Source organism: Salmo salar, chromosome ssa10 (genome assembly GCF_905237065.1).
Source record: "Salmo salar chromosome ssa10, Ssal_v3.1, whole genome shotgun sequence".
In the NCBI taxonomy this organism is placed as follows: Eukaryota; Metazoa; Chordata; class Actinopteri; order Salmoniformes; family Salmonidae; genus Salmo; species Salmo salar.
The window spans coordinates 51,773,768-51,788,279 of record NC_059451.1 but is presented as its reverse complement, the minus strand read 5'-3'; the positions used below and the strand labels follow the sequence as shown (position 1 = coordinate 51,788,279).

The 14,512-nt window shown below is 46.3% G+C and overlaps 1 protein-coding gene across 2 annotated transcripts in view; it reads left to right on the top strand.

Moving 5' to 3' along the window:
* wwtr1 (WW domain containing transcription regulator 1) overlaps nt 1-14,512 on the top strand; it is a 62,983-nt gene that overhangs the window by 44,434 nt on the left and 4,037 nt on the right. The window contains exons 3-5 of one of the 2 annotated variants that reach the window (XM_014123631.2): nt 7,559-7,794; nt 12,503-12,633; nt 13,004-13,119. In XM_014123631.2, the coding sequence (XP_013979106.1) occupies nt 7,559-7,794; nt 12,503-12,633; nt 13,004-13,119 (483 nt within the window). Of the gene's footprint in view, nt 1-7,558; nt 7,795-12,499; nt 12,634-13,003; nt 13,120-14,512 lie in introns of both variants that reach the window. The other variant, XM_014123630.2, reaches the window with a different exon arrangement.

The following is a 14,512-nucleotide window of genomic DNA, read 5'->3' as shown; positions in this document are numbered from 1 at the left end:
CTCCACATCACAGGTTTTATAGGGCCGTTATATCAACACTACATTACTATGTTACCCTTGACAACAAAAATAACTCATTTTGATGAATATGGAAAACATTAACTTATAGTTCATGTTATTATGCCTATTTACAAGAGTTTTATGCCAGACTTGTGACTCCCTCTCTCCCCCAGCCAGCCGCCCAAACAGGGTTCCTATTGCACAGAGAGCTCCCTAACACACAGAGAGCTCCCTAACACACAGAGAGCTCCCTAACACACAGAGAGCTCCCTAACACACAGAGAGCTCCCTAACACACAGAGAGCTCCCTAACACACAGAGAGCTCCCTAACACACAGAGAGCTCCCTAACACAGAGAGCTCCCTAACACACAGAACACACAGAGAGCTCCCTGACACACAGAGAGCTCCCTGACACACAGAACACACAGAGAGCTCCCTGATACACAGAGAGCTCCCTAACACACAGAGAGCTCCCTAACACACAGAGAGCTCCCTAACACACAGAGAGCTCCCTAACACAGAGAGCTCCCTAACACACAGAACACACAGAGAGCTCCCTGACACACAGAGAGCTCCCTGACACACAGAACACACAGAGAGCTCCCTGATACACAGAGAGCTACCAAACACACAGAACACACAGAGAGCTCCCTAACACACAGAGAGCTCCCTAACACACAGAGAGCTCACTGATACACAGAGAGCTCCCAAACACACAGAACACACAGAGAGCTCCCTAACACACAGTGCACCAGTTAATCTGTCAGTGTGCATTACATTTGATAAGAGAGTTCATGTCAAAGTGACACATGTAAGGGGGACAGAGTTTGTGTATGCATGCATATGTGTGTGGATAGTGGTCGGGGGCCAGGCAGGCAGAAGTGCTCAGACTCTTCTCACGCACAGGCAGTCTCAGAGAACAACCTCTTGTGTGTTAGGGAGCTCTTGTTTGGAACAGGGGATGGTGTAGGTGTTAGTGCGTTGCAGATTTTCGAGACTGGAAGTGTTTCTCAGTTTTTCCATTTTTTTTTCTTCTCTGACCCTTTTGGACAGCTGTTTCTGGGAAGTAAACGAAACAAGAAGGTCTTTGTTGGCAGAGCATCCCCACTAAGACTTAGTACTTACTGTCTCCGCCATTCTCCCTTTCCTGCTCTACTTCTCTCTCTCTACTTCTCTCTCTCTCTCTCTCTCTCTACTTCTCTCTCTCCCCTTTTCTCTCTCTCTACTTCTCTCTCTCTCTCTACTTCTCTCTCTCTCTCTCTCTCTCTACTTCTCTCTCTCTCTCTCTCTCTCTACTTCTCTCTCTCCCCTTTTCTCTCTCTCTACTTCTCTCTCTCTCTCTACTTCTCTCTCTCTACTTCTCTCTCTCTCTCTCTCTCTACTTCTCTCTCTCCCCTTTTCTCTCTCTCTACCTCTCTCTCTCTACTTCTCGCTCTCTCTCTCTCCTTTTCTCTCTCTCTCTCTCTCCTTTTCTCTCGCTCTCTCTCTCCTTTTCTCTCTCTCTCGCTCTCTCTCTCTCCTTTTCTCTCTCTCGCTCTCTCCCCTTTTCTCTCTCGCTCTCTCTCTCTCTCGCTCTCTCTCGCTCTCTCTCGCTCTCTCCCCCTCCCTCCCTTACCACCTCCATTTTACTGCTGCTCTTTCCCTTACCCCAACTCTCTCTCTCTGCTGATATCGTGACTGGGAGCTGTGAGGGGTTGCTGGCTCGTCGTCTTGTTGCTCTAATCTATCTGATCATGTGTTTTCCATCATGGTAGTCGGTCGGTGTGACACCCGGTGCTAGCCTCGAAGAGGAGGGTGGGGAGAGTAAGTCGAGGAGACTTTGGAGAGGGTGAGGTGGAGGATAAGAGTGTGGGAGGGAGAGCAGAAGAGAAGAGGGTGGGGGAGCAGGAGGTTGTATAGGAGTGTTATTTTACTTGTGGCTGAGGCTGTGTGGAGCTCTGCACATCTGGCCAGACTGCAGTCTGTTTTCTGCAGCCCCAATCTGCACTCTCTGATAGGGTGTGTCCTGCCGTGTCCCAGACCCGACCCTAAAGATGCTGCTCTGTGTGTTTCTGTGTGCGGTTGCATGCATACCATCTGTCTGTTTGGCCCCTATCCAAACCTAATGCCTCTACTCTGGCTATATTTGGTTTTATAAAAACAAGGAATAATTCCATATTCCCATCATCTATTGGATGTGTTTGAATATCATATATATATATATATATATATTTACCCTTTATTTAACTAGGCAAGACAGTTAAGAACAAATTCTTATTTACAATGACGGCCTTGTTCAGGGGCAAAAACTAAAGATTTTTACCTTGTCAGCTCGGGGGATTCGATCTAGCAACCTTTCGGTTACTGGCCCAATGCTCTAACCACTAGGCCTCCTGCTGCCCCTATGGTGGTTTCCTGTACATGTTGACGTTTATTGGGATGAGTCTTGTCCTGCAGGCAGAACTGAGCGATTTACACTAGATGGGACAGCTGTAAAGTCAAAATTGTCTCTCTTGTAAAAATATATGAAAACAAACATTTGCATTTTGGTCTTCATTTAAGGTTAGGGTTAGGCATTATGGTTAGCAGTGTGGTTAAAGTTAGGTTTAAAATCAGATTTTGTTTTTACTTTGCGTCTATGCCTGCTAGTGACAACTCTGCGGAGCTTCCTCCAGAATAACCTGCCTTTTCCTGTCTGCTCCCATCACCAAACATGGAGACTGTTGCAACTAACAGCTTTGTATCTAAAATGGCCGTGCATTGAGCCTCTGGGAATTACATCATTGAGTTTAATAGGAAGATTACGGATGGGTATGAAGTACGTTATGTAACATTAAGGGGCTCTGAGGAAAACCTTGTGCTCCACAAATGTGTTGCTTTATAGAAAAGGTGAAATCATAAATTTCATGACAGCTATGCCTGAAATAGTTTTTCTCCCTGTATTATGTCTAACTCACGCATTGAGTCTGTGTTGAGGGTAGGTAAACTATGTAGGTTCCTTTGCTCTTCATCCAAGTCCAGCTGACAGATGGGGAGAGAGAGAGACACTGAACTGCCAAGGAAAGAGGGAGAAGAGAGGAGGCAAAGGACTGTGAGATGGAGGGAAAGGGAGAGGGCAAACCGATGTCCTGACAGGGGGAGAAGAGAGGAGGCAAAGGACTGTGAGATGGAGGGAAAGGGAGAGGGCAAACCGATGTCCTGACAGGGGGAGAAGAGAGGAGGCAAAGGACTGTGAGATAAAGGGAAAGGTCAAACCGATGTCCTGACAGGGGGAAAGAGTTTATTTATTTTTTAAATTATTTTTTTTCTCCCCAATTTCGTGGTTTCTGTGTTTTAGTCCTGCAAATGATTTCATAATGGTTGTAAATGTGTTACATAATGGTTGTAAATGCGTTGTGAATTGTTATAAAACCACATATCTATCACATTAATTCCTCGCTCTTATTCTGGCTGCTTGTGTCTCTCCTCTTACTGGGGCTCACTGGATCACCACAAGATCACGCGCCTGCTTCAAACAGTAGTGGTGGTAAAAACAATTCTCCGATGTGATTTGAGTTTGTGGTCACTTGTGATGAATTATAAAAGCAATCGTCAGCTTGCAGTTCCCTCTGGGAAGTATGTTGTTAATCATTTTCTTAAGGCAATGAAACAATAGCTTGTGATTGGGCGCTAGTCAGCCTATCAGAAGCCTTTTTCTTACTGACAGTTCAAGTTTAGATGATTTTGGAATTGGCAAGTTTACAAGGTGAACTCGTTCCCCCCTCCAAAAACTGTATTCTGTCTTGCAGGGACTTTTTGTCTGTGCTGCTTCAAATGAGTTTGTTTACACTGGAGTTTGTTTCAATAAAATTACTTTATTCAAAACAGCAAATGTCTTATGAAATCATGCACTCATTGGATGTTGGCAAAAAAAAAAACCTGTGGGCGCCGTCTGAAATCTTGCGGGAGCGGGTGGGCGATGTACCAAAACATGGGTCCCGCGCAGACCTCTAGTCTAAGGCTTATAGGCTAGGTTTAAAGTTATTTGGCTACTTCAGTTGTGATGTGAACCTTATCAAAACATATAGGCCTATAGGTTAGGCTAAATGTTGCACGATTTGCATATGATTTGAAAAAGTTGCACCAAAAAAAAAAAAAAAAGGCATGTGCTGTTTCTTGCCTTAGACTGCACATGTCAGGCATGATTCACAAGTGTATTCTCACCCATCAGATTATTCTCAATTCAATCTTGTCTTTACATACAGTGTCTTCAGAAAGTATTCACACCCCTTGACCTTATCCACATGTTGTTACAGCCTGAATTTAACATGAAATTTAGATTTTACACACAATACCCCATAATGTCAAAGTGGAATTATGTTTTTAGAAATGTTTAGAGATTAATTAAAGATGAAATGTCTTGTCATTAATTCAACCCTTTTATGTCAAGCCTAAATAAGTTCAGGAGTAAAAATGTGCTTAACAAGTCACAAGTTGCATGGACTCACTCTGTGTGCAATAATAGTGTTTAACCTGATATTTGAATCACTACCCAATCTCTGTACTCTACACATTCAGTTATCTGTAAGGTCCCTCAGTCGAGCAGTGAATTTCACAGATTTAACTACGAAGACCAGGGAGGATTTCCAGTGGTTTGCAAAGAAGGGCACCTATTGGTAGATACTACAAAGATACAGGCGCCCTTCCAAAATCAGTTGCTGGAGAGGAAGGAAACTGCTAAGGGATTTCACCATGAGGCCAAACAGTTAGAGTTTAATGGCTGTGATGGGAGATAACTGAGGATGGCTCAACAACATTTTAGTTACTCCACAATACTAACCTAAATGACAGAAGGAAACCTGTACAGAATTTAAATATTCCAAAACATGCAGCCTGTTTGCAAATAATGGGGCAAATACACTGTTTTGTCCTGAATACAATGCGTTATGTTTGGGGCAAATCCTTGTTGGAGGGCCTAGGTATGTTGCAGGGCCTAGGTATAGAGTAGCCAACAGGCGAAGGGACTGCCTAGTAAACTACCTGTTGGGGCAGGCAGAAATGTCAGAGTGGAAGACCTGGAAATATGAGATGCAGGGGGTGGGGTGTATAGACCCCGGAGCTGTGCTGCTGGTGTGGGCTCGGCTCACACTGGAGCATGTAATGGGGGGTGGGTGAACCGTCTGCCGACTTTGTAGAGTGGTGTGGCTGCAGGGGATTCTATGTATTCGCACTGAATTTTAGTCGGACATGAGGGGCTAGCTATAAGCTAATTATTAACGACCGCTGGTAACAAAGACAACCCCTTAATGCTTGATAATGATTTAATAGTCTTCAGTAGAATGATCTGATGATTACCTGGCTGAAGACTGTAGTCATGTCCCCAAATCAATGCTCTCTGATTTTGTTTAGTTTTTCTAAAACCAACTGTACTGGCCCCTTTTTAGCTGTTGTCTGGAATAGCCAAGTCTAGATGCTATTGCTGGGGGTTAGTCTAGTCTGACCATCTGCTTCCTCTTAAACACAGCAGCAGCAGTCTATCCATATTACTGGTGTGCTTTTAGAGTACGTGGCTGAGGCTCTGTTTACAGTGAGAGCTTGGTCAGGTTATTTGAGTGTTTTGGCAGACTGTGTAATCTCTGTTCACTGTTTACATCTGAAGTTGTGTGTGTGTGTGTGTGTGTGTGTGTGTGTACACTGTGTGTGTTTGTAGCGTCATGCCATTTTGGATGACAGTAAAGCTTCCCCAGTCAAAATAGTTTGCGCATAAATTGACAATTTTTTGGATGCTTTTGTTTGTCTTGGTTTCTTCGGTTGTTCGTGCACACTTTTAATTTTTTTAGGGTAGCTGAAGTTCTGTAGCCGAAGTCCACGACCCCTTCGTCATTTTATGAATTTTTTTCACTAGAGAAATACAGCACCAAACATCTTAGTTTGGTGTAAATTTACTCGACTAAAACGTCTGCAAAAAACCCCGAAAAAACCCTGTAAAAAATGAATGAAAGATTTCTTGATTTATCTTGGAATAATTGAGAGAATTTTGAGGAGCGGTTTCTGGCTATGTTGCTACGGTGGCTCAAGAGGGGAAAAAACAGCAGTAATGTTGGCGACGGTCTTTAGGGAGTATGCGAGCACAGACCTTGCCTTTCGGTGTTCTTGCTACGGTCACCGTAACCGTTCGAAAAGTACACATTACATTTTTATTTTAAACTGCACATTTTCTCCTCACCACCTCACCATTCATGATTTGAAATGTAATCAAGCATTTTAGTTGTAAAATAATAAAGCGACCCTTATAATAATTACCGTAAACAATAAATAAATCGTTCCATGTCGGTAATTACATTAACGAATGCGTGCGACTGTTTTTAGTCTTTTCTGTAATATTGGCTTTAAAATTGAAAAAACTTACAAGAGATTTATTTAGTGTTTACGTTGTTCCAAACAGTCACAAAAAATATTGTAATCTAACAGCAGCTGTTTGGCACACATAAAATGCACATTTTCTTGATCTCCAGTATTTTCCACAACTAGTCAAATTTATTCCATATATCTGACTTCCCCCGTTTCGAGTTTTTGTCATGTCCTCTGCATCCATTTTGCTGTCATGTTATGGTGTTCGGACATGTTATAACCAATTTATTGATGTGATTATGATATGCTATAGGTCAAGCCCTATTGGTTGCGTGCATGCGATGCTTACGTGTCCACGTAACGAGAGCAAGGGTTAAGGGAATAAGGAATGTTGTCCCTAAACAAATTAGAGATTTCGGTAACAAAACCTTTTCAGTCTGAAATGGCTGTCATTATATGGCAGCTTCAGAAACATGGACAGCACCATAAACACTGATGTTCTGTGGTGGTCGCTGCAGCAGGGAGGATAGAGGGACAACGGGTGCTCGTCAGTCACTCGCTGTCTTTTTAGTTTAACACAGCGCAGTCTGAGCCCGTCTCGGCACAATCAAATCAATTGCTGTCGGACTCCCTCTAGTCATTTGTGTGTCCTTAATTATTTCATCAAACAGTGCGCTTAAAGCATCAGACAAGCTCAGTGCATATAGTTGATTTGATTATAACACATAGGATGTGTCTATATGGGGAAAAATACAGGTTTTATAATTTCTACCAATCGATTGGTTGAAAGAACAGACAACTCGGTCGACCAAAGATTTATTTTAGTCAGTCAGACCGCCCTACGTAATACAACACCTTGTTTCAGCAAGGAGCTACAAAGTTTTCATCACGTTGTCAAGAGTCCATGTTACCACAGAAACATAATCAATCTTCAGTCAGCTGGGTGATCAATCTCTACACTGACTCACTATCTGGACTGATTCTTTCCCAGAGCAGTGGCTGAAAAGAGGTGATGTGGAACTAGTGAGCTGAGCTCAGTTTTCACAATCAGCTCCTGTTCACCTGATTGAACTAGACCTGTAGTAGTACTGTGTACATATCAGCACAGTCAGACTATCGCATTACTATCAGCCTTAACAAAAAAAAGAGACTTAAAGCCTCTCACCTTTTTGTCTCTGTTGTCCACTGGAATCGTTTTCTAGCTCTGATAACAACCCCCTCCCTTCTCTCTGTCTCTCCTTCCATAGTGATGTCCCAACACCACCACCAGCAGCACCTGCAACACACCCAGCAGCAGCCACAACAGGCGCAGGCCTTGGGCTCGCCTGGCTCCCTCACCCAGCAGCAGAGCTCCCAGGCTGGGATGATGAGCCTGTCCAGTCCCCTGGGCGTGGTTGTCAGTGCCCAGCAGAAGATGAGGCTGCAGCGCATCCAGCTGGAGAGAGAGAGGATCCAGAGACGCCAGGAGGAGCTCATGAGACAGGTGAGGCAGTCTAGGCCTTCATCGCTAGGCCTCAATGGTTTGCTGCTCAGTCCTGGAGTATTTACTCTTTATTTAGCCAGGGGAATTCTCATTGAGACCAAAGTGTCTTTTGCATTACGAAAGAGCCAACAATACCACACAGGAGAGCCTGCTTTATTCTCAGACCTCCAGTCCATGTCTCAACACTGTTCTGTTTATCCCACACCTACAACTCGCCGGAGACTGTCAAGAGAGACCTGATACATACCCCTAATCAATCCTTGTGTGTGTGTGCATACATGCTAGTGTGGGTTTAGCCTGAATACATTTTTAAATGTTTTATTTATAAAATCGGGTCGAGGTGTCTCTCTAAGAGGAAAAGACGAGAGAAGGATTGATTAGGGGTATGTATCAGGTCTCTAATTTCCATTCAAAATCTTATTTTCTTTACCCTAACCCAAACCCTGAACTTAACCCCTAACCCTAATTATAACCCTATCCCCTAAGCTTAAAATAGCCTTTGTCCCAAGGAGGAAAATTGTTCTTGTTTTTGGGGTCTTTTGGTTATTTTAGGTCCCCACCAGGATAGAAGAACCAGCACACACACAGGCCACAAGCCAGCACATCACGTGCCTCTTCCGAGCACAATGAAAAAAAGGTTTCCCAGAAGAATCTCAGAAAGACAGCAAATGGAGCTCTTAGTTGGACAATAGATTGTTTTTGAGCGCAGGCTTTGGGCCTTTCTATGACGTTGGGGGGGTAAACATTAGCACCCACTAGTGGCTGAAAGGGGTAGCTACCAGCTACTCTATTCTCTGTTATTCTAGACCACCTAATCATCTACTTACAGGAAGGCAGGCTCACATAGAGAGAGAGAGATGTACACCCGTTTGTTAACCGCCTTTAAAAAATAAAATAATAATAATAATAATTATTGTCCTTAGCCAGCGACCTCAACCAGGAAATGTTTATCTCACCCAGAACGCTGTGACTCTGTCGGCCCATCCTGAGCACTGGCTGGGGTCTGTGGGGTTGGGTAGGGAGAGGGGAGAAGCTTCACCCTGTGGGGTTGGGAAGGGAGAGGGGAGAAGCTTCACCCTGTGGGGTTGGGAAGGGAGAGGGGAGAAGCTTCACCCTGTGGGGTTGGGTAGGGAGAGGGGAGAAGCTTCACCCTGTGGGGTTGGGTAGGGAGAGGGGAGAAGCTTCACCCTGTGGGGTTGGGAAGGGAGAGGGGAGAAGCTTCACCCTGTGGGGTTGGGAAGGGAGAGGGGAGAAGCTTCACCCTGTGGGGTTGGGAAGGGAGAGGGGAGAAGCTTCACCCTGTGGGGTTGGGTAGGGAGAGGGGAGAAGCTTCACCCTGTGGGGTTGGGAAGGGAGAGGGGAGAAGCTTCACCCTGTGGGGTTGGGTAGGGAGAGGGGAGAAGCTTCACCCTGTGGGGTTGGGTAGGGAGAGGGGAGAAGCTTCACCCTGTGGGGTTGGGAAGGGAGAGGGGAGAAGCTTCACCCTGTGGGGTTGGGAAGGAGAGGGGAGAAGCTTCACCCTGTGGGGTTGGGAAGGGAGAGGGGAGAAGCTTCACCCTGTGGGGTTGGGTAGGGAGAGGGGAGAAGCTTCACCCTGTGGGGTTGGGTAGGGAGAGGGGAGAAGCTTCACCCTGTGGGGTTGGGTAGGGAGAGGGGAGAAGCTTCACCCTGTGGGGTTGGGTAGGGAGAGGGGAGAAGCTTCACCCTGTGGGGTTGGGTAGGGAGAGGGGAGAAGCTTCACCCTGTGGGGTTGGGTAGGGAGAGGGGAGAAGCTTCACCCTGTGGGGTTGGGTAGGGAGAGGGGAGAAGCTTCACCCTGTGGGGTTGGGTAGGGAGAGGGGAGAAGCTTCACCCTGTGGGGTTGGGAAGGGAGAGGGGAGAAGCTTCACCCTGTGGGGTTGGGTAGGGAGAGGGGAGAAGCTTCACCCTGTGGGGTTGGAGAGGGAGAGGGGAGAAGCTTCACCCTGTGGGGTTGGGAAGGGAGAGGGGAGAAGCTTCACCCTGTGGGGTTGGGAAGGGAGAGGGGAGAAGCTTCACCCTGTGGGGTTGGGTAGGGAGAGGGGAGAAGCTTCACCCTGTGGGGTTGGAGAGGAGAGGGGAGAAGCTTCACCCTGTGGGGTTGGGAAGGAGGAGAAGCTTCACCCTGTGGGGTTGGGAAGGGAGAGGGGAGAAGCTTCACCCTGTGGGGTTGGGAAGGGAGAGGGGAGAAGCTTCACCCTGTGGGGTTGGGAAGGGAGAGGGGAGAAGCTTCACCCTGTGGGGTTGGGAAGGAGAGGAAGCTTCACCCTGTGGGGTTGGGAAGGGAGAGGGGAGAAGCTTCACCCTGTGGGGTTGGGAAGGGAGAGGGGAGAAGCTTCACCCTGTGGGGTTGGGAAGGGAGAGGGGAGAAGCTTCACCCTGTGGGGTTGGGAAGGGAGAAGCTTCACCCTGTGGGGTTGGGAAGGGAGAAGCTTCACCCTGTGGGGTTGGGAAGGGAGAAGCTTCATCCTATGGGGTTGGGAAGGGAGAAGCTTCACCCTGTGGGGTTGAGAAAGGAGAGGGGAGAAGCTTCACCCTGTGGGGTTGGGAAGGGAGAGGGGAGAAGCATCACCCTGTGGGGTTGAGAAGGGAGAGGCATGTGTGCATTCTTACTCTTCAATAAGGCTATGGCCTGTAGTTGGCCTGCGGTGAATACTTGGTCTGAGAGGATGAAGGATGTTATAGGGGTGTACACATATTCTGACTGTAGCGTCTCTATTTTCCACTGTACTCCCCAACACGATCTCACTGCTTTGGTCTGTCTGACAGTCTGGAGATAGTTCCATTTAGGGAAAGGGGGACACCTAGTCAGTTGTCCAATTGAATTTATTCAACTGAAATGTGTCTTCTGCATTTAACCCAACCCATCAATCAGAGAGGTGCCGGGGGGGCTGCCTTAATCCACATCCACGTCTTCGGCGTAGAGTTGAATCATCCGCATACATAGAAACTCTGGCCTGGGGAATTCCTGATTCTACCTGGATTATGTTGGAAAGGCTTCCATTAAAGAACACCCACGTCTTTGGCGCCTGGGGAACAGTGGCTTAACTGCCTTGCTCAGGGGCAGATATTTACCTTCCGGTTACTATCCCAACGCTCTAACCACTAGGCTACCTGCTGACCTGGGGACACACCACACACACCTACCTTTTAACCTGTCTGTTCACTACCATGTATGTGTTGTGTTCAGTCCATACAGCTCCAATGTCACACTTATCGACATTGTTATAAAGCCTCTATTGCGTGGCCTCGGTGGAAAGCCCCTTCCCTTTTACACATACATTGTTATGAAGCCTCTATTCAGCGGCCTGGGCGGAAAGCCCTTTCCTTTTACAGATGCATTGTTATGAAGCCTCTATTGCGTGGCCTGGGTGGAAAGCCCTTTCCTTTTACAGATGCATTGTTATGAAGCCTCTATTGCGTGGCCTGGGTGGAAAGCCCTTTCCTTTTACAGATGCATTGTTATGAAGCCTCTATTGCGTGGCCTGGGTGGAAAGCCCTTTCCTTTTACAGATGCATTGTTATGAAGCCTCTATTGCGTGGCCTGGGTGGAAAGCCCTTTCCTTTTACAGATGCATTGTTATGAAGCCTCTATTGCGTGGCCTGGGTGGAAAGCCCTTTCCTTTTACAGATGCATTGTTATGAAGCCTCTATTGCGTGGCCTGGGTGGAAAGCCCTTTCCTTTTACAGATGCATTGTTATGAAGCCTATATTGCGTGGCCTGGGTGGAAAGCCCTTTCCTTTTACAGATGCATTGTTATGAAGCCTCTATTGCGTGGCCTGGGTGGAAAGCCCTTTCCTTTTACAGATGCATTGTTATGAAGCCTATATTGCGTGGCCTGGGTGGAAAGCCCTTTCCTTTTACAGATGCATTGTTATGAAGCCTCTATTGCGTGGCCTGGGTGGAAAGCCCCTTCCTTTTACACATACATCCAGCCATTTGTTACACTCACAGCCCATCAGATGAATGACAATCTGGTATTTCTAAGGTGACTGTGCATTGGTAGTTAGTTGTGCCCCAGGCAGGGAGACTGACACGATCCAACCCTGGATATCATGTCAGGGCAGTGGCACAGGTGAAGGGTAGTCGTCGACCCCCCCCTCCCCCCTAGTCCCACCAGTGTAGACCTGTCTTTGTGTGTTTGGCTAAGGTTATCTTACGGCAGCAACCACAAACCTGTAACTTATCCCATAGCCCACTTCCTTTAAGACTATTAGCCAATCCCGTCCTGAGGCGCGTGTTTGTGTCTTCACATCAGATAATTGCTGTGTAATTCACACACTCATTACTATAGGGCTGTAAAAACACTGCTTTGTTCAGAAGCAGATTCTGTTATGGACTCAGCAAATGTTTCTCAAGTGGTGTAACACACAATGTGTTCCTGGACAATAAGTGGTGTAGTACACAATGTGTTCCTGGACAATAAGTGGTGTAGTACACAATGTGTTCCTGGACAATAAGTGGTGTAGTACACAATGTGTTCCTGGACAATAAGTGGTGTAGCACACAATGTGTTCCTGGACAATAATGAACATAGTTTCAGTAATCTTGAATCTCTCCTCTCACCCCTCTTCTCTCCTCCCCCTCTCCCTCCCTCTTCTCGCTTCCCCTCCCCTTCTCTCTCCCCCTCCCCCCTTCTCTCTCCCCTCCTCTCCCTCCCCCCTGCTGCCTATTGCTTCCCCCTAGGAGGTGGCACTGTGTAGACAGCTCCCTGTGGACTCTGAGAGCATGGCACCAGCTCCCAGCCCCGGTGGCAACCCTGCCCAGCCCATGACCCAGGGCAACATGCCCACCAACGGAGCCGACCCCTTCCTCAACAGGCAAGTGCACTCCTGACTCAATTCAAATCAAAGGGCCTTATTGGCATGGGAAGCACATGTTAACACTTCCAAAGCAAGTGAAATAGATAATAAATAAAGGTGAAATAAACAATCAAAAATGAACAGTAAACATTACATTCACAGAATTTCCAAAAGAATAAAGTCATTTCAAATGTCATATTATGACTATATACAGTGTTGTAATGATGTGCTGCTGTTTCTTCTCATCTGTCTCTCTCTCTCTCTTATTCCCCTCATTCTCCCTTCTTTCTCAACACCCCCTCTGTCCCTCTTCTCCTTCTTCTCTCAGCCTGGTTATTAGACGGGATCAGTTTATTAATACGTTTTTCTCTTCCTCTGTGATCCACAGTGGTCACTTCCAGCACTCCCGAGAGCAGAGCACAGACAGTGGCCTGGGGCTGGGCTGTTACAGCATCCCCACCACCCCAGAGGACTTCCTGAATAACATGGAGGAGATGGACACAGGTAGTACACTTTCTCCCGCTGTCTCTCTCACCTTCTCGTTCTCTCGCTCTCAAATTCAAGCTGCTTTATTGGCATGAAAAACATTGCGTCTGTTTTTGCCAAAGCAACAATGTATTTAATAAACATTGTAATAAAAATAATGAACAATAATACAAATAAAAAACTAAAGTCAATAGTGGAAATATAATAAATAATAGTCACGATAAAAGGCTAAACATGGAAAATGAAACTGTCATCCTCATCATTACATCAGTACCATCACTACTACCACCATTACCACCACTACCATTACTACCATCACCACTACCATTACTACTACCACTAGCATTACTACCACTACCACTACCACCACTACTACTGCTACCACTACTACTGCTACCATTACCACTACCATTACCACTACCATTACTACTACCATTACCACTACCATTACTACTACCGCCACTACCATTACTACTACCGCCACTACCACTACCATTACCACTACTACTACCGCCACTACCATTACCGCCACTACCATTACCACTACTACTACCATCACCGTTACTACCACCACCACTACCACCACCACCACTACCACCACTATCATTACCACTACTACATTTACATTTGACATTTTAGTCATTTAGCAGACGCTCTTATCCAGCGCGACTTACAGTAGTGAATGCATACATTTCATTTCATGCATTTTTTATTTTATTTTATTTGTTAAAAAAAAAATTGTACTGGCCCCCCGTGGGAATCGAACCCACAACCCTGGCATTGCAAACACCATGCTCTACCAACTGAGCCACAGGGAAGGCCACCACTACCATTACAACTACTACCATTACCACTACTACCATTACTACTACCAGCACTACCATTACCACTACTACCACCGCTACCATTACTACTACTACCACCGCTACCATTACTACTACTACCACCGCTACCATTACTACTACTAACACCACTACCATTACTACTACTACTACTACTACTACTACTACTACCACTACTACCACCACTACCACTACTACTACTACCACCACTACCATTACTACTACCACCACTACCATTACCACCATTACCACCACTACCATTACCACTACCACCATTACCACTACCATTACCACTACCATTACCACCACTACCATTACTACTACCAGCACTACCATTACTACTACCAGCACTACCATTACCACTACCATTACCACTACCACCACCACTACCATTACTTCCACCACTACCATTACTACTACCACCACTACCACTACCACTACTACCATTACCACTACCACTACTACCATTACCACCACCACCATTACTGCTACCACCACTACCATTACTGCTACCACCACTACCATTACTGCTACCACCACTACCATTACCGCTACCACCACTACCATCA